This window comes from Macaca mulatta, chromosome X, assembly GCF_049350105.2.
Source record: "Macaca mulatta isolate MMU2019108-1 chromosome X, T2T-MMU8v2.0, whole genome shotgun sequence".
Classification (NCBI taxonomy): Eukaryota; Metazoa; Chordata; class Mammalia; order Primates; family Cercopithecidae; genus Macaca; species Macaca mulatta.
This window is the reverse complement of record NC_133426.1, coordinates 108528903-108553895: the sequence shown is the minus strand read 5'-3', so window position 1 is coordinate 108553895 and position 24993 is coordinate 108528903. Positions and strand designations below refer to the sequence as shown.

Here is a 24993-nt window from a genome sequence, read left to right as displayed (position 1 = left end):
TTATATTCTAATTATACAGAAAATCATATTTACCAAAATCATGCTTATACTTTTCTTTACATTTTATATTTATATTTATCCTCTACATGTGTATTCATATGAGTCTTGTTTCCTAAATGGCTTAGAGCGGAAAACCAGACAAACTAGCTAAGATCATGTACCTAAAACTGATACAATGCCAAGTTTCACATACAAGTCCACAACTTACTACCTGTCTCAGATCATGTTTCCTAGAAGAAAACGTGACATAAAAATTCATGTGCAAGTAATTTTTTAAGGAAGTGCTACCAAGGGAAATCAGAAAAAGGATGGGTAAAGCAGGACAGGGAAAAGTAAAAAGCCAAGCAAAGGTAAGATTACAGACAAAGTGGAAGCCTCAGCTTGATTTCGAAGGGCACTTTGAAGTGTAAATTGTGCCTCAGAGTTTTTGCCTACCTTGAAGCAAGGGAGCTAGGCTCTCTTAATATCGCAAGAACAGAAAACCAAACACCGTATGTTCTCACGCATAGGTGGGAATTGAACAATGAGAACGCTTGGACACAGGAAGGGGAACATCACACACCGGGGCCTGTTGTGGGGTGGGGGGAGGGGGGAGGGATAGCATTAGGAGATACACCTAATGTAAATGACGACTTAATGGGTGCAGCACACCAACATGGCACATGTATACATATGTAATAAACCTTCACGTTGTGTACATGTACCCTAGAACTTAAAGTAAAATAAAAAATAAATAAATAAAATAAATAAATAAATACATAAAAAATTTCCGAGTCAGTCACTCCCTATGGGGCCACCTAGGGGGACATAAACTCCCAGAATTTCTGGCTTTCTGCCCAGGCAAGTGAAACAGTTCCAGTAGCCAAAGGGCAGAAGAGTTATAGGCATCAGCCATTAGAAACAAAAATGCAAAGTCTGGGGACAGATGCACAGAGCCAGTAGGCATGAAAGGAGATCTGGGCATAGCGTAGCAATGACCACTTCCCCTCCACTACCTGAGGGCCTTTGCCCTGTCTGTTGCTTCTACCTGGAATCTTTCTTTACCCACATATCTACATAACTCAATCAGTTTCCTTTTTCAAATCTTTGAGTAAATGTCTACTTCTCAATGAGGTCTATCTACTCTTTCCTTTTAAATTTGCAATCCCTTCCTAACCTTCCAATCCCTCTAAGACATCCCATTTTTATTTCAGAGTTCTCATCACCTTCTAATATATTCTATAATATTCTTATTCATTATGTTTGCTATTTAATGTCTGTCTTGCCCCACTACAATGTAAAGCTCCATAAGGGCACAGATTTTTGTGCTTTGCTCCCTATGCATCTTCAGCACCTACAATGATGCCTAGGACATAGCAGGCCCTCAAAAAAAATTTGTTTAATGAATTTGTGGATGAATCTAAGAATTTATCCTTAAAAATAATTAACAATTTAGTAAAACTAAAGTGCACAATGAATACCTGCAAGTGTGTCACTGGATGAATGTGGTTTGGTTGACATCTATCAATATTGATATACCTATCATTAACTTCCTATTCATGAAGAGTAGGCGGTGATTTAAAAAAAACAATAATCCCACAAAATAAAGTGGTGTTCAAGCTTTTATAGCCTTAATGATCTTTTTTTGTAAGCAGGGAGAAGGTCTGCCTGTACTATCAATTACTGAGAAGCATATTAAAATCTCTCACTGCTATTGTGGATTTGTGTATTTTTCGTTATGCGTCTGTCAAGTTTTGCTTATACTTTTTGAGGTTATGTTATTAAGTGCAAAAAAAATTAAAATTATTATTCAAACCTGATGAGTTGAATCTGTTATTCTTGTGAATGTTACCCTGTATCTCCAGTAATTTTTGTTTTAAAGTCTACTTTGCTCATAGTAATATGAAGTTTTTCAAGGACTGGTTGTTAGATCTTTGGGTTGCAAATTTCATGAGAGCAACATCCTAAAGTCTGCAACATCCTAAAAGCCTCCCATCTATTCAGTGCCAAGGCAACCAAGCTGGAATGGGGAAGATCACCCTAATACTTTTAGCATCACTGCTTTATTGGAATATGTCTCCTTTTAGACTATTAGACTGTTGATTGTAAGCAGATTCTGGTCTTTGTCTTCTCTCCCTCAACCTTCACTAGCCCATAAAAATTTGAGTTCAAGTTCAGTAGTTTGGTAAATATCTTCACAGTAAAAAGAGTTTTTGCGCTTTCCTTACCTACTGGGTTTTTGCTTTCACTTAGATTTTGGCCTGGCAATTTCTTAAAATCTTATCAACTCTTTAATACATTTTTAAATAGTTTAAAAATATTTTATCCAGCATTTTTCATTGTTTTTGGCCAAGAGTAGTCTGAATAATTAGAAACTAAATCCACCATTTATCTTTCTTTGGCATGAACTCGAATTTATAGACTACCAGAGAAACCCCAAGTGCAGCAATGAAATGACAGAAAAAAACAACAGGAACTTGTCTAAGCAGAAAGTTTTTTCTCGTCAGTTATATAGCACCTCCCCAGGAATTACAGTAAAATTTGATTTGGAAATATGTACAAATGTATGTTAAGAACTTTTCACTTGGTGTTGGAGGCATTGAAGAGCAAGAAGACAGTATATAGTGTCTTAGAGATTAGGAAAGTGAATTCACTAGGGAACTGCAGTAGGACGGCCACACAGTGTTCACTGACCACTTGCCAAAATTTAAAAGAGGGAACAGTTGGCAGAATTGTGTGATTTTAGCTGGTCAGAAACAGAAAAAGAGTAGAGAGTTAAGTTTAACTAAGGTCCAGATTTTCCCGGATATGTAAAGATGGAGGTAAAAGAGACAATGGAATATGCAATAGAGTGATTATGGAATCAGACCATAGATATAAACTGGCTATGGAGGGAAGTATGAGTAGGAGGAAGGTGATGAACAGTGAAACACAGTACTGGGGTCAATGGATTGAAGTTGGAGTAAGGATAGGAGAGCAAGTAACATGGAAAGAAAGAACTGATGATTGGAGAAGGGATTCTTGAAATCAGTATTTCAAAGACAGTCCCATTATTGGTTGTGATAAGGTCTACAGTATGACAAACGGGAGTAGTTAGGTAATGTGGAATCGAGGATAAGACCCACGGAGATGAGACATGTTTGATGGACTGTTTACAAGAAATTGAAGTCACTAAGAATGAAAACAATATTGTAGAGAAAAGCAGACAGTGAGCCAGTTGCTAAAGTCATCAGTGAATGAGAAGTAACAACCAGGAGAATTATAGATGAGTACAATGAAAAGGGGTAGTGGGTGGTTTAGTCGAATGGCTTAGGATTCAAAGGAGCTAGGATGTGTAAAATATGAGAAGAGACATTGTCTGAAAATGTCAAGAAATAGCAAATAAAGAAAAATAGCTTGCCTCCAGCCCCAGTAGTACCATGGTGGTAGGAGGTAAAAAACAGAAAAAATTGCTATAATTCTTTCATTGATTTATTTATTCATTTAACAATGTACTTAGTAGCTACTGTATGATAAGTGATTTGCCAGACCACAGCGGGTTAATGAGACTAAGACAGTGAAAATTTGCCAATGACTATGTCTAATAGAAGCTAAAATTGATTCTCCTTTTGTGAACAAATAATTTGGCTTAGCCCACATGCTATCATGCCTGGTTGACTTGTCCCTGGATTTAAAATGTTGCTGCCTAAGGATAAAAATAAGAATGGATTTGACAACTGTCTGGTAATGAAGGAAAGCAAGTAAGTTATCTTCATTAAGCACAGCTGAACCTGATTTTAAAATTTAACTAACAAGATACAGTAATCAAAATAATGTGGGATTGGTATAAGTATGGAATATATTAGAGAATCCAGAAACAGAAACAAATTTACATGGTCAATTGATTTTCCAAAAAAATATTAAAATAATTCCATGAGGGACAAGGTGTCTTTTCAAAAAATGATGCTAGAACAATTGAAAATCCATATGCAAAAAAGCAGCACCTTGACCTTCATTTTACACCATAATTAAAAAATCAATTCAAAATGGTCTAAATGTAAAATATAGATTCTAAAATTCATAGAAGAAAACATAGAAAAAAGTATTGACTTTGGGTTAGAGAAAACATTCTTAGACATGACAGCAAAATTATGCAATTCATTTAAAATTGAGGAATTTTACTTTCTCCAAATTTAAAATTAAATGACTATAATTACAAGACTAACAATACTAAATGTTGGAAAGAAAAGGGAACAACTTGAACCCTTATATATTGCTAGTGGGAATACACAATGGTGCAACCACTGTGGAATACAATTTGGCAGTCCCTTAAAATGTTAAACATAGTTACTATATGACTTAGCAGTTCTACTCCTAAATATATGCCAAAGATAAATAAAAACATATGTCCACAACACAAAAACCTGTCCACAAGTATTTATAGCAGCATTATTTACAACAGGGAAAAAGTAGAAACAACTCAAACGTTCATCAGTTGAATGGATAAATAAACATATGGCATATTCATACAACTGAATATTATTTGGCAATAAAAAGGAATAAAGTACTAGTTCAGGGTAAACACGGATGAACTTTGAAAACATTATACTAAGTGAAAGAAGTCAGGCACAAAAGGCCTTTTATTGTATGATTCATTTATATGAAATATGCAGAATAAACCAACCAATACAGAAAGAAATTAGACTAGTGGTCATCTAGAGTTGGAGGGTGGAGGTGGGAGAGAAATGGGGAGTGACTGCTAATGAGTTCCTTTTGGGGTAATGGGAATATTTTATATCTTGATTGTGGTAGTTTTTACATTACTAGATACAATTTTCAAAGTTTAATAAATTGAACATTTAAAGATAGCTAATTTCATTGTAGATAAATTATAACTTAATAAAACTGATTACTTTTTCAAATGATTCAAAAGTAACCCGTGTTGACTAACAAACAATGATCCATCATTTTGTATGACAGCTTTTGACTACACACATCACAAACCACCTTAGAGAATAAACTGAATAAGGCTATGACATTTTTTCACATCTACTGGAATATTCTTCAAAGGACAACCATCTTTTTCATCATTTGGCCCTCTTTCTAAGAAACAAAATATTTGTCACTCAAGAGGCAGTAATTGGAGAATTCGAACTATTTGTACTCTCCCAATGGGAAAAACTATGAATGCTGTTGAGGCATATTTTGAATGAATAAAGACATCTTTTCACAAGTGTGGTATTATCATTTCTACCTATATAAATAGTGGTTACATATAGTTAAATCTAGTAGTTTTGAAATATCAGTGTAATTGGAAATATACCATGCAAGTTAGAATTTAGAGAAATTAGAACTCAAATTTGGTAAAATGTGGCCTTGGAATTTTAATAACTACTGGTGGTACTACTACTTGCTAGATTTGTTTGGAGGGCAAATAACTGTAAACCCATCAACCTGAGAACAAACCTATCAGCTAGAAGCTGATAGGATAGATAAGGCCTTCTATTTGAGTAAGTCTAACAGTCATTAGCTTGAGTACATCTAGCCTCTGTTAGTTTTATTTTCAAAATTAACTCATTATTAAGAACTTTTTGATATGCTAAGGGTCTTATTATCTTGTAAATTGGAATAATTATTTGTCATAGGCAATGAAAATTTTTAATTGCAAGTTTTAGTATTAGGCCCAAAAGTCAATGTTAATGAAACAGTTTTACTATGAATTTAATTAATAATGTAGGGCTGTGATACTAATCATGTATTGCTGAATTAATTACATGTGCAGTTCATCGTGCAAGATTTGATATGGTGTGCTTTGGGCTATGAAAAATCCAGAATTTCTACAAAGAACTCAAACAAATTTACAAGAAAAAAACAAACAACCCCATCAAAAAGTGGGCAAAGGATATGAACAGACATTTCTCAAAAGAAGACATTCATACAGCCAACAGACACATGAAAAAATGCTCATCATCACTGGCCATCAGAGAAATGCAAATCAAAACCACAATGAGATACCATCTCACACCAGTGAGAATGGCGATCATTAAAAAGTCAGGAAACAACAGGTGCTGGAGAGGATGTGGAGAAATAGGAACACTTTTACACTGTTGGTGGGATTGTAAACTAGTTCAACCATTATGGAAAACAGTATGGCGATTCCTCAAGGATCTAGAACTAGACGTACCATATGACCCAGCCATCCCATTACTGGGTATATACCCAAAGGATTATAAATCATGCTGCTATAAAGACACATGCACACGTATGTTGATTGCGGCACTATTCACAATAGCAAAGACTTGGAATCAACCCAAATGTCCATCAGTGACAGACTGGATTAAGAAAATGTGGCACATACACACCATGGAATACTATGCAGCCATAAAAAAGGATGAGTTTGTGTCCTTTGTAGGGACATGGATGCAGCTGGAAACCATCATTCTTAGCAAACTATCACAAGAACAGAAAACCAAACACCGCATGTTCTCACTCATAGGTGGGAACTGAACAATGAGATCACTTGGACTCGGGAAGGGGAACATCACACACTGGGGCCTATCTTGGGGAGGGGGGAGGGGGGAGGGATTGCATTGGGAGTTATACCTGATGTAAATGACGAGTTGATGGGTGCTGACGAGTTGATGGGTGCAGCACAGCAACATGGCACAAGTATACATATGTAACAAACCTGCACGTTATGCACATGTACCCTAGAACTTAAAGTATAATAATAATTTTAAAAAAAATTAGCCTAAACTTAAAATTAAGCTAAAGTTTACCTTCAAGATTCAACCTGAATGAGTCGCTCTGTATTGCTGGTAATAAAAAGTAAGTGTTTAATGGTATAAAAGCAAACTTCAGAGAATGATTTTTTTTCCCCCCAATTGACATCAAATTGAAAGCTGTGAAAAATTTTTTGGCCTTATGCACTTTTTACTTTAGAATTCCAACTTTTTCTAGTTAAAATTTTTCTAAACAGATTCCTGTGTATTTGAAAGACAAATGATTTTTTTAGTTGAAATGCTTAAGAAATTTTTAAGAAGTTAAAGCTGCTGTGCTTATTCTTGCTTTAAATAGTTTATTTAATATAACTACATTTTAGGAGTTTGATTGTTAAGTTCCTCTAAACTTTGGTTAGGAAGCAGAAAGCATTATGTGAGATTTTTGACACATGCTTTCAAGGAATCTCTTTTAAAAATGTTAAAGGTAGAATTATTTAATATAAAATTGAATCTTTAATTATGTGTTTGCATAATTTGAAAAACTATGTCTCACAGCTTTTTTAATGCCCAAGTATGATATATATTTTCCTTTAGTAAGATGTGGATAATAATTGTAGTTACCATGGGCTAACTATATGCCACATGACAAGCTAAATTCTTTATGTATTTTTATCTTCTAATCTTCAGAATTGTCTAATAAGTTCGGCAGTTTTAGTGTCTCCATTTTTACAGCCATTTCATTATACAGTCTCATCATTTTTCTGTGCTTGATTCTTTATAATTTGTTTTTTATGTGCTTTTATTCCTAATAATAAACATTTAGAAATTAGAAATTAGAAAACTAAGATTTAAAAATGGAATAAATTGTCCATGGGACACCCAGCTATAAGATGCAGAGCCAGGATTAAAACTGGCATCTGTCCGATTCTAAAACCTGCAATGGTAACCACTGTAATTGCAGAAAAACTTCCTTGATCATTCTACATGAATTAACTTATCTGTCTCTTTCTTCTCTCGTTCTTCATTGTTGTTCTTAGTACTCATTACAACTTGATGTGCATGCGTAAATTTTTTTATAGAGATGGGGTCTCACTTTGATAATCATACATGTATATTTTTAATTTGGTATCTTTCTCTCTTGCTCTTTCATTCACCGTTCTCCTAAAAAAATTCCAGGCATTCGTATATAGTTTGTAGGTATTGGTTGATACTTAAATGATTGAATGTAATTAGTGTATTCTGTACAGCATGAGTGCATATATTATTAAAGATGTTATCGATAAAAAAAAAAGAAAAATCCAGAATTTACAAAAGGTGGATGAGAACATTCAGTGAATACACTGCACACTTTACTCAGAGATCAATTCCTTCTAAACTGTAGCGTCTGACAATACTGCAAATTGCTGTGTCTTAGCATATGCAAGTCTGCTGGCTAATATTCTAAGCCAGTGGTCTCCAAAAGTTTTTTTATTATAGGCCCCTATTGGAAAAAAAAGAAAATTAGCACTCACATCAATGTATGTATACAGTATTTATCTCTTCACAAATAATAAAAGTATAACATTGTACCAATATGTTATGTACATTATAAAACAGAAAACTTAAAAATCATCTGAAAGAGTGAGATAAAAAACAAAAACATACATCTATTAGGGACTATACACCTCACTTGGAAGACCACTGCTTCTAAATAAGTACATAGAGTTATCCTTGCTTGGGAGCAAGAGCAGGCATTAGTCTACGTGGAGAGACAACATAGAATTTAATATCAAATCTGGAAAATGGGGAAAACAAATATTTAGATTTGAATTAAGCAATCACTAAATAAATAACAGACTTTAATCAGAAATAGGAGAGCCAATATATTAATGAGAACATTGTTTTACTAGCTTGTGAAACCAAAACATTCTGTTTAGCACCATCTAAACCAGATGAGGATATAATTGCAGAAAAAGAATGAATTAACTGGGACTTGACCTGAAAATAAATATTTAAGAGGTAGAATTTAACTGGTAGCCAGCCTAAGATGGCACCAAACTTCCTTTATGAATGTTAAAAACTAAAGAAACATAAAGATGAATTTGTGCCTAATAGCATTTCCAACACAAAGAAAATCAGATTCATAAACAATGCCATGTATTTAGCAAGGTATTTAAGACAGGAGACTCCTCTGCTTCAGTACCTATTGGAAAGCAAAAAAGAAGAGGGTTCAGACATAAAAATAAAAAGCTACTCAAAGATGCAATGGTCAAAGTTTCTAAAGGTAAATTTGCAGGAAAAAAAAAACAGTTAGTATGAGTTCTTTAAAAGTCATTATCAGCTGGAGAAAGTGGCACCCAGGCTGACAATGTTGACACAATGCAGGTATGAGTTATTAGATCATAACATACCCTTGAGTATCAATAATGACCAGTAATGAGAAAGCATACTGGATAATTAAAGGAATGCTTGCACGAAGACAAAGAACTAAAATCTACTTATGGTAATAAATTACAAAATCATTTTGTCACCTAGTTTGATGGGACAGATCATGCACCCATGGTCAATTTTTTAAGAACTGAAAGTAGATGTATAACTTTGGTAAACGGGAGTTTCAGTGAGATGCACACACGCACGCACACACACACACACGCACACTTCAAGAATTCAGAAATAAGATTTTCCTCTGAAAGCTAAACCAGTAAAACCCAGCCACAATGGATGTGACAATTGGATTGGAGGACACAATCAAAGGACTGCCTGTTCAGGTATGACAGCAAAATACGCACACACCCAACACACCAGTCAAGGTTGAGTGGGGACATGACCTTACTTCCCTTTCATCAGGAAAGATGTCCAGGCAGAAGCACAACATGTGCAAAAGCTAGGAGGTGAGAGAGAGCAGTATGCATTCAGAGATCTTAGAAAAGTTCAGTATGGCCAAAGCAGTGAAGATAGAGTAGTAGGCAGGGGCAGGGCAGTGGAAGGTCCTGTCTACCACATTAAGGTTGATTGGACCTTGTCCCCAATACATTGGGAAGCCAGACATTGAGATGTTCTCAGTCAGACATGGAAGCACTCAGATTTTAGGAAGGTGTCTTTGACTGCAGTGTATTGGAGTTGTCCCCACCTCTACCCCACAGCAGAAGAGGCTGCTGCAGATATCCAGAAGGAAGATGGCCTGGGCAAAGTAGGCAGGAGTGGCATCTGGTAGGAGTGGACTGATGAGACACATCTCAAAGGTACATGGATGGTGTCTTAGTCCGCTGGGGTTGCTATAACAAAATACCTTACACTGGGTAATTTATAAACAACAGAAACGTATTGCTCACAGTTCTAGAGGCTGGGAAGTCCAAGACCAAGGTGCCAGCAAATGTGGTATCTGGTGAGGGTTCCCCTGCTTCATAGATGGTGCCTTGCTACTGTGTCCTCACATGACAGAATGGGCTAAGGGAGCTTGCTCCAGCCTCTCCTCTAAGGAGTCACATTCCATTCATGAGAGTAGAGCCTTCATCTTAACCACTTCTCAAAGGCCTCATCTCTTAATACTATCACACTGGTTATTAGGTTCCAACATATGAAGTTTGGAGAGGCACCAACCTTCAGACAATGGCAGATGGGATGTGGGGGTGAGGCAGAGAAGAGAGTCTGGCTTGGGAAGTGAGGCGCATTGATGGTGTCCGTCATGGAGAGTGAGAACCCTTTGAGGAGAAGCAGGAAGAAGAGGAGGAAGGGAAGGAGAAACAAGTATTTGAGGAGAAAGTGGAAGAGTTCAGGTTGAGAAAAGTTGAGTTGTGGGAGGTTGTGAGTTACCCAAAGGGAGCTCTTCAGTGACCAGTTGATCATATGGATCTGGAGTTCAGGTGTGAGGCCTGCACTGGGAGATGAAGATGTGGGTGTCATCAGCTTTCAGAAACTCGAGGGAGGATCAGCTGGCTAGAGGATACGCAACCACGAAAATGGAGAAGAGAAATGAGAAACAGGGAAAACTGTAAGGCACAGACAGCAGATGCCTAAAGTTTCTCACATGGTGTGGAAAAGGACTTTTGTAATCCCCCAGAGGCAATATCTTTCCTTCCTTACTATGGTGGGTTCCTGCTAACAGTGTGTCTGTGTTTCTGGGGGTGGAGCAGCCTAGGGGCTGCCATTCTTTACTACCTTTGCATTCTTTAGGCCTTTGAGGGCTCTTGGCCTTAAGAGGCAGCATAATCCAGGGGTGAAGAGCACAGTTCAGACTACCTCCACTAATTTCTAGCTGTATGCACACTGGCAAAGTTGTTTAACCTTTCTCCATCTCCATTTCTTCATCTCTAAACTAATACCATTTCCAGAGACATTTTGTGAAGATTGAAATAGATAGCTCATGGAAAGCTTCATCACATTCACTATTATTATTATTATTATTATTATTCATGCTCCAAAAGAATCTGGAGGCTGCAACCCTAAGGTTTTATGCCAGGCATCAGGAGGAAAGAAGAGTGCCTAAGAAGCATACTGTCTCCCTGATTTATAAAAAATGTTGTAATTTCTAGAGGAGTGGGAAGCCACAGGGTTAGTGTGAGATTGATGAGGCATTTCTGGATGTTGATTCAGGTGCTCAAAGACAAGAGTTCCTTTTCCCAAGATACCATCTGATCTACTGTAACATACAACATGGGAAGTTCACATATTACAGGAGATTGGTTTGGAGTCCCCAAATCCTTCTTGATTTGATTTTTATTGTATGGTCAGCCAGTGAGCCAATTCTAGACTCACCCTTTAAAGTAAAACTAAAATAGGTGAAAAACATGTTTATGGAGTCTCAAATTCCTTGGGGGCCGTAAATCTAGATAACAGAAAGGCACTTCTCCACTTAGTAATCAGGATTGTCATGGTTACTTAATGGTTCACATGATTCACACATACACCCTGCTCTCCTCTAAGGCAGTATTTACATTTCAAAGAAACCTACATTTTTCAAAATTCCCATCTAAAAACATTTGTTTCAGTTGAGAAAGTGAAATTAAGGTCCAGAGAAGTTGAAACTCACAATAACAAAGTTATGTTTTCTGCAGGAATTTCAATAATAAAGGTTTTATTAGAGCTATAAGTGTATAACTATAAAACAGACTTCAATGAACAAATTCAGAAATATTTGCTCAAGAGTGACGTCTTTTATTTTCCTTATCACCATGAGCTCTATAACTAATAAATAAAGTTTCTTATACATTCTTATCAATTTTTATCACATTTATCACCCACTGCTAGGATAAACAAAACCGAAAGGCATCTTGTGGTGTGTCTCAAGGTTTTTGCTTTAAACGCAACTGATAATGGCTCCTGGTTTTGATGACATTGTTACCAACCACTCTTTGCACAATGCAAATTAGGTTTTCTTATTGATCAATTACATTGTATCCAGTCTGAATTATGAAAACATAGTTGTGAAAGAAATGCTCATATTGAATAAAGTCGGCAATTAGCTGAGAATTGAGAACCTTTGTCATGGAAACATTTTCTATAGACTCTCACATCGTATCCTATAATGTTCTAGAATATTTAGTTATATTACAACGTTAGAAGTTATAACTTTTAATTACAAATGAAACTGGTTGGGGACAGGAGAGGGGAGTAAATTGAATAATAGTACTGTTTCTCAGTGTTTAATTATTTTAACTGGATACACACTTTTAAAATGAGAAAAAAAAACTTATTTAATGACCCACCAATGTCTATAGAGTCTTGGTTAATTTACTTATTCTCTTCCGGCCTTATCTGTGAAGTTGAGCGAGATAACTTGTGTTTTAAAAGACAGGAATTTTTCCCCTGTTAAAAACCAAAACAACAACAACAAAATAAAATAAAATAAAATAAAAAGATAAAATAAAAGAAACCCTCCTCTGTTCCGGGAAAGGATTAGTGAGGATGAAGCATCAGAGGGCTCCTAAATAAGGAGATACTTCATCCTACTCCAACACTTTCTCAACCATATTGCAAGCCCCAGACAGGACAGCCATGAAATGCACCAGGAAGACCGGATCCTAAGCCTAGCAACTCCAGCTTTGACAAAGATTGCTGTTCCTCCAGTACAGCACAGAAGCATCAGAGCCATTAAGCCCGAAATGAGTTTGCAATCTGGGACAATATGTGTCTCAGCAATAATCTTTGTAGAGGGGCTTGCTTTTCTGATATCTTCGCTCCCAAATTTTGACAACACTCAATGAGTGAGGGAACCACAAAAATAAATAAGGCTAATTTTTCTTCCATGTTAGCAATATGGAAGCTCAAAGTTTACATTCCTCCAAGGCACCATCTATCCCCAAGAGCCCAGGGCTACTATGTGGATGTTAGATTAATGGGCAGTCCATTTGTCAGGGTGGCAAACTCCCTTTGCCTTGATACCCTTCCATCTTTGCTTGGATCACCTTGGATTGAATTAAGTGAATGATGCCTGCCTTTCCTTTAGCAACTCCTTCACTAATTTAAAGAAATTCAGAGACAAGTTGTATGGTGGTCATTTTAACACCTGCCAAAATCTGTTTTAAATTATCCAGAGCAAATCATCCTATGTCTAAATTTCCCTCAAACTTTGTACTGGCCTTTAATCTCATTACAAGTAGAACACGTTTTCACTAAGTGCTAAATTACATGTTATGTAGTCCTTTTCTGAAATGCATACATTGAAGGAGAAGATTTGATTCTAGGTCAAAGAGAGAAAACTAGCCTCTGAGGGTGGTATTTCTGAGACAACCACTAGAAGATCAGAGAAGCACAAGCATTCTCTTCTTTTTCTTTTGTTAATGGAGAAGTTGGTCATTTCCTAGTAGACTGCACACATGAAGAGATTCTACAGCTAGTAATGCTGAAATTAAGGCCTTCTGGTGGGGATGGGACACATAGATAAGAAGTACATTTTCATTGCAAGAATGCAGATTGGCTAGTTACAGTGGACGCTATTGATGCCCTCTCCAGATTCCATTTATTGGGCCAGTGCATCCATCCCCTACCTGCTGTGAGTATTGGCTGCTGAAGATTCGTACTCTTGCCCTTGTCAGATACACCATGTCTAGAAAACCTGAGGAATTAAAACCTCTCTTCTTTCACCCCACACCGCCGCCCTCCCCCACTCCCCCCCGCCGCCCCGCCACCCACTCATGCATCCTGTCTTGAAATCAGTGGGCATAAAAGCCTGGCTCCCTTGTCTCAAGGTGCATTCTTTCCCTGGTGCCCTTCACGTTCCACAGTCCCCCGGACTCAGGCTGAGGCTAGACTTCAGCTGGATCATATCTATGCTGAGTTTCTTCCCCTGTCCTATGCTGCTCCCTTCACTTCCATATAGGTTTCATCTAAGGATACTCCCTCGATAAACCACTTTCACAAGAATCCCCATTCTTGGTTCTGCTTCTAGGGAACCCCACTTAAGACACCAGGATACTAATTTATATTTCATTTCTGTCTCTGTTTATGTTTTCCACTTCCACTTTCCCTTTCTCAGTCAAGCTAACTCTGCACTTCCCTGCCTCAGAGAAAGTTTATGTCAGGACTTCCCAGAGTCCATTTCCCAGAAACCCAAGTCCATTGTGAAGAACAGAGTTCGAGGAGTGAAAGATTTCCCTCACACTAAAAAGAAAATGGCCCACCACCACCACTGAAGGGAGAAAGAAAGGGGCCTTTGAATTCCTTGAGCAGATGGGACCTCTGCCCTGCTCCCCAACAACCCAGAGAATACAGTAGAAATTCAATGCTGATGGCCATGTGACATACCTTGGAGACTGAGTCCTATCCAGGATGCCCAGTCTCACCAAATTCCTGTCCCCTCTATGCCAAGCATGTCACACAAGCTGCTTCACTGGCCCACTGAAAGGCTCATGGAAACATGGATGACCCGTTTCACAGCTATAACAAGTACAGAAAGACACTCCCCAATACCTTGGTAATGGGTAACCCCGGGGACCTGGCACCACCCCCAAATCCCTGTGATAGGATGTTCTGCCATCCTGGAATCTACAGAGGACTGGCTTTTTTATGAAAATAAAGATGTTTAATAATTCTTTCACATACGAGTTACGTTTCATACCTGCTTCATGAAGGGCAGCAAAAGGGTAAGTTTATGATTATTACGCTTTGTTATTATGAAACATTAATTAATAGGATGTTTATGAAGCATTTTCATTAACTAATAAAATAATACCCTGCAATGCACCTGAAAAAATAATAATTTCAGGGCAACATATACAGTATGACTGCAATAATGTTAAATACACACATCCACATACTTAGGAAAGACAAGGAGTGGTAATTGTTTGGTGGCTTATTTTTATTTTATTTCTTATAGTTTTCTGTATTTTCTAAACTTTTGTAGACATGATTATTGTTTTTCAAATCAGCTGGTCTCTTCTTTTTCTGCTCTCTACCACAGGCCAGTCAGTAGTACGAGGCACGAGCCGGAATCACCAGTCCCACTGCTATCAAGTCCGAGTTCTAAGCTCCGCCCATGCTACAGCACTGTGAATGTCTCAGGGGTGCTCCCTTAGTCTAGTGAGAACACATTGAGAGCAGGAGTTTGAAGCCGCAGTCAACTTGGATGTAGGGACTGAGTGTTTAGGGGGAGGGGAAGGAGGAAGGAAATGAACCTTTAAGCTTCTCCTCCTTTTGCGTGGAAAACCCACCACTGATGGACAGAGCAGCAGACACAGACAGACGGAAGCGAAAACCAGACAGGAACAAAGAGGAGACAATTTGGACTTAGTGCTCAGTGGATGCACCAACATCTGAATGTGCGTCCAGACCCAGACCTTTCCCTGTTCAGGGTGCAGGTTGTCAGTCTGTCTCTTATTTCACAGTCCTCCATCGCTCTGCTACATGATAACCACTTTCTTCCCTCCACCTCCTGAAGTCACCAACGTCAACCATTTCTGCTGCTGACACTGCCCTGCCTTTGACAAGTCACAAAATGAGAACAAGCCTGGGTTCAGGTTGTCCCCTTGGGGAAACAGAGAAGTGCCTCCTAACTTGAAAATTGTGCTGCTACCTTCCACCCGGACTTCAGGAGTCTCCAATCAACACCCACCTTCACACCAACCTACAAGGATCTGGATGGGTTTCCTCCCTCTCCTCCTCCACCTTCTTAGGCCACAGTCACACCACCTTTAAGGAAATAGGGAGCTGAGAGCTGAGCAGGAACCGCTATTTGGACCAACACACCAGCACATCAGCTCCTGGTCACGTGAAGCCACTTCACTGGTAAGTCTGGGTCCCAAATTTCCCCTCCCATTATTTGCAAGGTCCCTTACTCCCCGCCTTCCCTCCCACCACCTCCACCATGCGGGGCACTGTCACTCGTTTTCTTTTTAGTCTTTGCGCACACAACAAATGTGTCATCTTTCTCTGATTACCGGAAGAAACAGCATCTTCTCCTGAGCTACTGGTCATTTCTACTTCTCTGGGAAACAGGCCCATCCTCTTCTCTGCTCCCTTCACCACTTCTATTTGGACTCACTAATGTTCATCTCTGCAGTCCTGAAAATACCTGGAAATGAAGATGAGGGAGGGAATGTCAGGAAAGGAAACAGTAGGAATGGATTCTGTTACTTTCTTGTTAACACTATTCTATTCTTTGTTATACAAACATGCATTTTTATTATTGAACAATGTTAAAGAACTATTTTCATTCAAGAAAAATGATTCACTTTTATTAAGTGGCATATATCATAAACGATAATTCTCACTGCATAATGAGTTCTGCACATGTCACTCAAAGCAATCTTAAGTTTTCTACATCTTGTCCCATGACAACATCCTGATTAGGTAATCACTTGACAGTTTACAAATCTGATGATATGCCAGAACCAACTAGGTTTATTTCTGGAACGTAAAGGTGGTTCAGTGTTAGAAAGTCATTCATTCATTTATTCATTTATTCAGCACGTGTACTGAGCACCTACTACATGCCATGCATTGTTCTTGATGCTGTGGTTACAGCAGTGAATAGAGTTGACCTAAATTTCTAACCTCATAGTTCTTACATTCTGTGAAACAGACAAGCAACCAACAAGATAAAACATATAGTATATTGTTATTAATAAGTACTAAAGAAAAAATAAATGGCAGGAAAGAAGATATGAAAAGTCAAGATGGGATGAACTTTTAGAAAGGGTGACTAATGAAGGACTCGCTAAAAAGGTGACCTTTGAGTAAAGATCTGAAGTCTGTGAGGGATCTAACTAAGTGCGGTGATGTGTGGTGGTAATACATCCCAGGCAAGAAGACGAGCAACTGAAAAGGCTCTGTAAAGGGAACATGTCCAGTATATTCCAGGAACATCAAGAAAGCCAAGATGACTGAGCAGGGTGAGTTAGATAGAGAGAGAGAAGTAGATTAGGCAGAAAAGTAGTAAGATTGAATAGGGTAGGGCCTTGTCAGTTGTAATAAGGACATTTGTATTTCCTCTAAACAACACAGGAAGTGGGTGGGGAGTTTGAACAAGGGACATGTGCCTGGATGTGTTGAGAATAAACTATAGGAAGAGAAGAATGACAGGGACATTGGCCTGTCTACATCATTCCTGACAACAGCAAACCAAAGAAGAAAAGAAACCTCACAATGAAAGCATTTGATAAAATAAGTCACCATTCCTAATTTTAAAAAAAAGTAGTAAAATAGGAATAGGAGAGAACTTCATTTATGTAGTAAATAATTATATGTAATTCCATGAGTCGTACTTAGATGAATTAAATTAGATATAAAAGAAAATATCCTTAACCTGATGAAGAAGATATCAGGAGCTCTTCTGATCTGGCAGATTCATCCCTCTCTCTGGTCTATCAAGATTACAGAACTTAACGACTTGCCTCCATTCACTGATAGTATTTCTTTGTACTACATGTGTGTGTGCACGTGCAAAAGAGAGAAAGAGACAGACTGGTAAACATAAGTGAAATTAGCCTTGAAAAAAAAAAAGAAAATACTTCAATCCAAACAATAAAAGTTATACTAAATAATGAAACAAAAGAGGCATTCCCACTGACTTCAAGAACAAGATCAGGAGGCTGTTAAGGAAGTTCTAGTCAATGCCAGTCATTAAGTTCTGTGATCTTGGCAGACCACAGGGAGGGACAAATCTGCCAGATCAGAAGAACTTCTGATATATTCTTCATCAGATTAAGGATATTTTTGTTTATGTCTAATTTAACCAAGAACAACTCATGCAGAAGAAGAAACAAAAGGGGGCATAAATGTTGGAAAGGAAGAAATGAAAACTCATCATTTACAAATGATTATATATAATACCAAGATAAGCCAAAGGTATCACTTTAAATTAGAATTAATAAGACTATCACAAAAATTTGGAACTTGATTAATAAGCACAAACGCACTTACTAATATGTGTCTAAAAAGAAAGTTGGAAACGGTTGACAGTGGCTGGGAGTGGAAAAGATAACACAAGGTTCTTTCCCTGTATACTTTATATATTTCCTATTGTTTTGAATATTTTTAACCACTAGTATATATTACTTGTATTACCAGAACAAAATACAAGATTCCTAATCTGGACTATTATACATACATAACACAGACCCTCTTGGCCATTGTATTAACTCTTAACTTTTTGTGGGGTGGGGATTACCAACCCCTTGAGAAACTGATGAGGTCGATGATCTCTGTTCCTGAAAAAAAAAAAATGCATTTAGCCACACATATAATCCCAAACAAAACTTTGCAGGTGAATGCAATTTCAGGTGGTCCACAGAGTTGACCGGGTGAGAACACCTACTCTGGGCTCATCAGTGGGGATTTTTCCCTGGGCATACATTTGGTTGAGAGGACACCAAGGTGGATGTGCACTGGCAGGCAGTAACCTTGCAGCAAGGCTAGACTCTTCCTGTGTCCCCTGGAGCTAAGGAGATCAGAAGTGAGAGGCCCAGGAGGCTGCATCTCTTAGGCCAGGTGGTAGTAGCTGACAGTGTTTGGAGCAAGGTTCACTGGTAACCACGAATAAGGATAGACAGCAGTCAGGCCTGGGAACTTCCCCCAGCAATCACATTTTGTGTGATCACAAAAACCTTTTTGTGAAATCACAGGTTTCACAAATCGTCAGCTGCAGGGTCAGGTAAGAACAGCATTCCTTTCTATGCATCAATGGGTTACCTCTGGGAACTTCGGGAAGGGACGGAAGGAGCCAAAGACATTTAACCAGGTCTGCGTCTTGGTCACTTGTCCAGATATATTTTGGGAGTGAGCAACTGAGCCAGGTGCCTGAACGCAGGAGATGAGCGGCTCTGGTATATGGGAGGGAGTAGAGAGACAGCACCTCCCTCCTCCTCCTGACAGGGCAGGGAGAATTTGACCACCCTGCACCCACCACACTCAGTTTCCTTGGCCTCACAGCTTTTCCTTTTTCCCAGAGTTGAATCATTAACAGGAACCTAATCCGAAGACAGGTGTTCAAAACTGTCATGGTTACAGCCATCAAATTACAGGAGGTTCACACACAGCAGTCAGCAATGGTTTGGGAATATTAAATAAATGTGTTTCTGTAACAGAACAAGACAGGATCATTTATTTATGCAACTTAAAAGCTATCCCAGAAGGAGAAAAAAGTAGCACATTATTTGTCCAAAATAAATAAGATTGGACAACTGAACAGCTCTCTGTGGATCAATTTACAGATCATATGGAAATACGCTTATCTTATTGAGAAATATTTCATTTTAGATGTTCAAATACCTTAGCCTATTTTAAAAACTATTTCCTATGTGGCCAAAAGAATTCATGTTCTATTCGGTAAAAATTAACCAAAATTAATGGTGCTTTCCAATGGACGCAGGAAACCTTTTTTCTTTACAAAACATGCCCACCCTTTTTTTGTTGCTACTTCCCACATTGAATTCTTGTTTTACTGAATTTTTTTTACTATAAAAATAAAGTATGATGATAGTTTTAAAAGCAAAACAGGAGTATTCCAGAAGTACAGACCCCACTCCCACTCCTTGTCACCTTTCTGACACTCTGCCCCTTAGCTATACTGGAACAGGGCATCAACTGCAAGGAAAATCCTGGGGACTAGGGGCTGAGGAACTAGAAGTGGAGCGATGGAAGAGTGTCCAGTAGCCCAGAAAAGGATGAAACAATTCCCCAACAAAAAAGTAAAAATTTTCAATAGCCCTCCGAGAAGATGCAGCCCCTCCCAGGTAACCAGAGAAAGGCAAATTCTGAAAGCAGGGAGAAGGGGCTACTTTGGGCCTCCCGGACTACAAAGACAAAAAAATGAGTGACAGGACCTGATGTGGTCGGGGGAGATGGGAATGGAAGTAAAGGAGGGGGTTCGTACTCTTGGTAGGAGTGGAAATTGGGGACACAAGCTTACTGGCGATGCAGTCCTCACGTGACCAGGAGCTGACGTGGGCAAAGGTACTTAAAGCCCTGACCGCCGTCCCCCGTCCTCCTCTGGGTACCAACTCTATTGCGCAGCTCGCTGCCGTGCGTTTAACCCAGGCGAGGAGGAGGAGGAGAAAATTTCCCAGACTCGGGCAGGTGGGTGCGAGGGTGGGCACAGTCTGGGACCCCTGAATGGGGTAATCTAGGGATGCGGGAGTCGGAGGCCGCGGGTGCCTCGGTCTCCCCCGCTCCTGGCCGGCTTTCCAGACCTGAGGTGCTCAGACGCGGCTCATTTTGGTGGGCGGCGAGGAAAGGGGGAGGGGAAAACGAAAAGACTTTTGATAGAGTTTACGAAGAATCCGCTTACTTCCTGTCCAGCCAGTGTTTTTGGTTTTGTTTATAACATTCAGGCCCGCACCCCGCATCCCGTCCTGTTTTGAGAGGAGGAGGGAAGAGAAATAAACGTGGCAGCGCATAGAAGGCCAGCGGAGAGGTTGGGAAAGGGTAACCAGGAGGCGGGGGTGGGGCATGCAATTTGGTAACAATCTGGGCCGTACACTCCCACCCTGACCTCCCCCACCACCGCCCCCGCACCCTCCCATCACCCAGCCGACCCTCTGTGCTTTGGGAGTGCTGGGAAATGGGTGTACCAGCTGCTGTTGGAGAGATGGCGGGTTTGGCGCTGTCTGGGCTTCACGGGAGGTGGGGGTGGGGGGGACCCTGAGAGAATCTGGTATTAAACCGCCTTGTTAACTCGCAGACTGCTTTCCAGACACCTCCGGCCCACACAGCCGTTCACCCCCCGTCTTTTCAGTCCTGGAAAAGGAATTCGGGTATGCAGGCGGGAGAAATGGCGGTTGTTGGGGGGATTTGTGGAAAGTGGGAGGTAAAGCCCATAACAGAGAAATCGTGGAAAATCTCAACCCTGAACCCGAAAAGGCAGACGTTGAGGCCCCTCTTCTGCAGGCTAATCCTAGGCCTAGGGGCTGGGTAGTGAAAGACAGGTGATCCTGGGAGGGGAACACTGAATTGTTTGGCAGGAGTCCCCCATACCGCGTCCCATCCGGCTTTTGCTGCACCCTCGCCCTCGCCCCGCTCCCCTCCCGCTTCGTTGGAGGAGAAGGGGTGTGGCGGTGTGTCCCGGAGAAATGGCGGATGGGGGCGGGGCAAAGCGGAAGGAGAGATTGAGTGCCTGGGGAGCCTGCGCAGGAGGAGGATTGAGAAGGGAGGGTGGGGTGAGAAGAGTTGAAGGAATTGAGAGGTAGAATCATTTGACATTCTGGTGTGCGAATACGAAAAGGCAGTTACTAAGACCCTTGTCCTGGTGCTGATCCATCCACCAGGCTTTCATTGTCTAACGGCGACAGGCTATATTTCTGCTCTGCAGTCTGTCCTTAGGATGAATCTCTAACTGAACTGAAGTAAGGAGAAACAGCCTTGAATCTTTGGAGGTCAGTGTTGGGGTTGGAATTGTCTGGGGCCCCCAGGTGTGGGTGTGGCAGAGACCAGAGCAGAGTATGGGACCAGAGGCTCCTCCTGCATCTTCTCTCTTTTAACTTAAAAGACACCCTTGCCCCTTTCCCCGGGCCCTTTCTTTTTGGTGCAGAGAAAGGGGCGTGGCATCTGCCTTAGTTAATATTTGGGGGAGGAAAGGTTGAAGAGGAAAAAAGGATCCCTGAGAGGGGGAAAACTTTTGACCCACAGGGTTTCAAATCAGGAAAAGAACCAGAATTTGTCCACCAAAGGCTCAAAAACACCCTTTCTGATCTGTCCTCAGGTCTGTCTTCCTTTTGGGCTCTGTGCAACTGCAGCTACAGTGGAGAAAAGCAAACTACTCTTGATCCCAGGAGGTTGGTATGTGCATGAGCAACATCTAGGGACCTTGGGGGTAGGGAGTGGGACATCATAGCAGTATCTGAGGTCTCTACTGTTTTCCCAGCTCTCCACCAGCTTTGCCGATGTCTGTACTGGCTCTCGTCCCCCCATTTAGATGCTGCAAGTTGTAGGCATTGGCAGAGCAGGCTAAGGTTGAAGATGTAGAAAACGTTAAACTAGGTCTGTGAATCAGCAAACACAGGCCTTGACACCTGTGTTTGGGTGCTAGCCCACCGAGCAAGCATTGTGTCCCTAAACTCTTCTCTAAGTAAAACTGGTTAGACACGAAGTGAGCAAGAGCCCTAAGCCTCATTTTTATCCTTTACCCCTAGGCCCTGCCTAAGCCTCAGCAGAACTTGTAAGCCTAAACTGAAGAGCCTCACCCGGAGGAGCAGGCATCCCTTAACCTTAAGCAAGCCACTTCCACGCCCTGGATCAGTGAATAACCCCAGCTGCACCATGAGCCGCGTTCGGGATGCTGGCTGTGTAGCGGCGGGGATAGTGATAGGGGCTGGTGCCTGGTACTGTGTCTACAAATACACCAGGGGAAGAGACCAGACCAAGAAGAGAATGGCCAAGCCCAAAAACCGGGCTGTGGCTGGGACTGGAGCCAGGGCTAGAGCTGGGCTAAGAGCCGGATTCACAATCGACCTTGGGTCAGGATTCAGTCCCCCAACCCCAGTCCGCGCTGAAGCAGAGGACAGGGCTCAGGATGAAGCCTCTGTTCTGGACACAGCTGGAGCTGAGGCAGTGGCCCCAGCTGCATCCAGCGCTGAGGCTCAGAGTGGGGCAGGCGGTCAGGCCCAAGAGGCAGATGGAGCCAGGGTTGGGCCTAAGGCCGAATCAATAGTTGGGGCTGCAATGGCTTCTACAATTGCACCACCTCCCGGGGTGACAGAGGCCCTTGGGGCTGCAGAAGCCCATGCAATGACAGGGGCTCCCAAAGTGGCAGAAGCTCCCAGAGAAGCGGAGACTTCCAGGGCAGCGGTGCCTCCTGGGACAGTGGTGCCTACCGAAGCAGCAGCACCCACTGAGGTGACCGAGGCTCCTGGGGTAGCAGCACCTACCAAAGTATCTGAAGCTCCTGGGGTGACATCGCCTACTGAGGCAGCTGAGGCTCCTGTGCCCGCAACGCCTACTGGGGCTGCAGCACCTACTGGGGCTGCGGAGTCTCCTGGAACTTCTGGTTCCCCTAGAACAGCGGTGGTTCCTGGGACATCAGCCGCCAAGAAAGCAACCCCTGGGGCTCACACTGGGGCTATACCTAAAGCCACATCAGCAACTGGAGCGGTACCCAAAGGTGGAGCCAAGGGTGTAACCAGGTCCCGGAATGGGGGCAAGGGCAAGGGCAAGAAAAGCAAGGTTGAAGTAGACGAACTGGGGATGGGCTTCCGTCCTGGAGATGGGGCTGCAGCAGCTGCTGCAGCCTCTGCCAATGGCGGACAGGCTTTCCTGGCAGAGGTCCCTGATTCTGAGGAAGGGGAGTCCGGGTGGACTGACACAGAGTCAGATTCAGACTCTGAGCCCGAAACCCAGCGCAGAGGGAGGGGAAGAAGACCCGTTGCCATGCAGAAGCGCCCCTTTCCTTATGAAATTGATGAGATTCTGGGTGTTCGCGATCTCAGGAAGGTCCTTGCCTTGCTTCAGAAATCTGATGATCCTTTCATCCAACAGGTAGCGTTGCTCACTCTGAGCAACAATGCCAATTATTCATGCAATCAAGAGACAATCCGCAAATTGGGAGGCCTCCCAATTATTGCAAACATGATCAACAAAACTGATCCCCACATTAAAGAAAAAGCCTTAATGGCCATGAATAACCTGAGTGAGAATTATGAAAATCAGGGCCGGCTTCAGGTGTACATGAATAAAGTGATGGATGATATCATGGCCTCTAACCTGAACTCAGCAGTTCAAGTAGTTGGACTAAAATTTCTAACAAACATGACTATTACTAATGACTACCAGCACCTGCTTGTCAATTCCATTGCAAACTTTTTCCGTTTGCTATCTCAGGGAGGTGGAAAAATCAAGGTTGAGATTTTGAAAATACTTTCAAATTTTGCTGAAAATCCAGATATGTTGAAGAAACTTCTCAGTACCCAAGTGCCAGCATCATTTAGTTCCCTCTATAATTCTTATGTGGAATCAGAAATCCTTATTAATGCCCTTACTCTTTTTGAGATTATCTATGACAATCTCAGAGCAGAAGTGTTTAACTATAGAGAATTCAATAAGGGTTCCCTTTTTTACTTATGCACTACATCTGGAGTGTGTGTTAAGAAAATTAGAGCCTTAGCAAATCACCATGACCTCTTAGTGAAAGTGAAAGTTATAAAGCTAGTGAACAAATTCTGATTGGTTATGTACTGTCAAAAGACTTGAAAGAAATTTCTTGATTTTGCAGTCTGGAAGTGTTGAAAATTGAAAGTTACTGCTTTTCCACTTGCTCATGTAGTAAAGGAATCCTTTCAGCTGCCAGTGTTGAATAATGTATCATCCAGAGTGATGTTATCTGTGACAGTCACCAGCTTTAAGCTGAACCATTTTATGAATACCAAATAAATAGACCTCTTGTACTGAAAACATATTTGTGACTTCAATCGTGCTGCTTGGATGGAAATATTTTTACTGGTTCTTCTGAATTGACAGTAAACCTGTCCATTATGAATGGCCTACTGTTCTATTATTTGTTTTGACTTCAATTTATCCACCAAAGACTTCATTTGTGTATCATCAATAAAGTTGTATGTTTCAACTGACAAAAAGTCGTTCTAATGCTTGAATTTAAAACCCAGCTGGAGAGATAAGGTACATAAATACAAAAGGATATATACAAAGATCTATGAAAAATAATAATAATAAATAAATACAAAAGGATTACTAACAGTACCTGGGCATATGCTCTTTGTCGAATATACATGATCTGTTTAAATGAAGCAGAGGTTGCTGAGAAAGTTTCAAGGAGGAAGGGCGCATTTAAGCCGAGCCCTGAAGGGCAACATAAAAGGGCATTCCAGGAGGGGGAAATGCTTTGGAGAAAGGCATGGAAGTGAGAAATCCGTTCCTGTGATAGGAAGGTAGCCAGTTTGCTTGGAATGGA

At 40.7% G+C, this 24993-nt stretch overlaps 1 protein-coding gene and 1 long non-coding RNA gene across 29 annotated transcripts; one reads left to right on the top strand and one right to left on the bottom strand.

Moving 5' to 3' along the window:
• Positions 1–14953: 14953 nt before the first annotated feature.
• Positions 14954–19993, bottom strand: LOC114674673 (uncharacterized). 2 transcript variants are annotated; one of them, XR_003725797.2, is made up of 4 exons: positions 17401–19993; positions 16034–16167; positions 15709–15785; positions 14954–15574 (listed from the first exon to the last, which is right to left on the bottom strand). It is a non-coding gene; the product is annotated as an uncharacterized LOC114674673 (long non-coding RNA). The 2 variants fall into 2 exon arrangements; XR_013413031.1 differs by having other exon boundaries at positions 14954–15785.
• Positions 19832–24658, top strand: ARMCX2 (armadillo repeat containing X-linked 2). 27 transcript variants are annotated; one of them, XM_077987757.1, is made up of 6 exons: positions 19832–20048; positions 20426–20508; positions 20776–20848; positions 21359–21466; positions 21793–21865; positions 22223–24658. In XM_077987757.1, the coding sequence occupies exon 6, from the start codon at positions 22350–22352 to the stop codon at positions 24246–24248; it is 1899 nt and encodes a 632-aa protein (XP_077843883.1). In that variant the 5' UTR covers positions 19832–20048; positions 20426–20508; positions 20776–20848; positions 21359–21466; positions 21793–21865; positions 22223–22349; the 3' UTR covers positions 24249–24658. The 27 variants fall into 27 exon arrangements, with proteins under 27 accessions (XP_077843883.1, XP_077843884.1, XP_077843894.1 ...); XM_077987758.1 differs by having other exon boundaries at positions 21793–21869; XM_077987768.1 differs by having other exon boundaries at positions 20021–20048; positions 20788–20848.
• Positions 24659–24993: the final 335 nt, after the last annotated feature.

Bases quoted from the DNA above. Each gene is read 5' to 3' on its own strand.
- ARMCX2 (XM_077987757.1), top strand. From the start codon at position 22,350: ATGAGCCGCGTTCGGGATGCTGGCTGTGTAGCGGCGGGGATAGTGATA.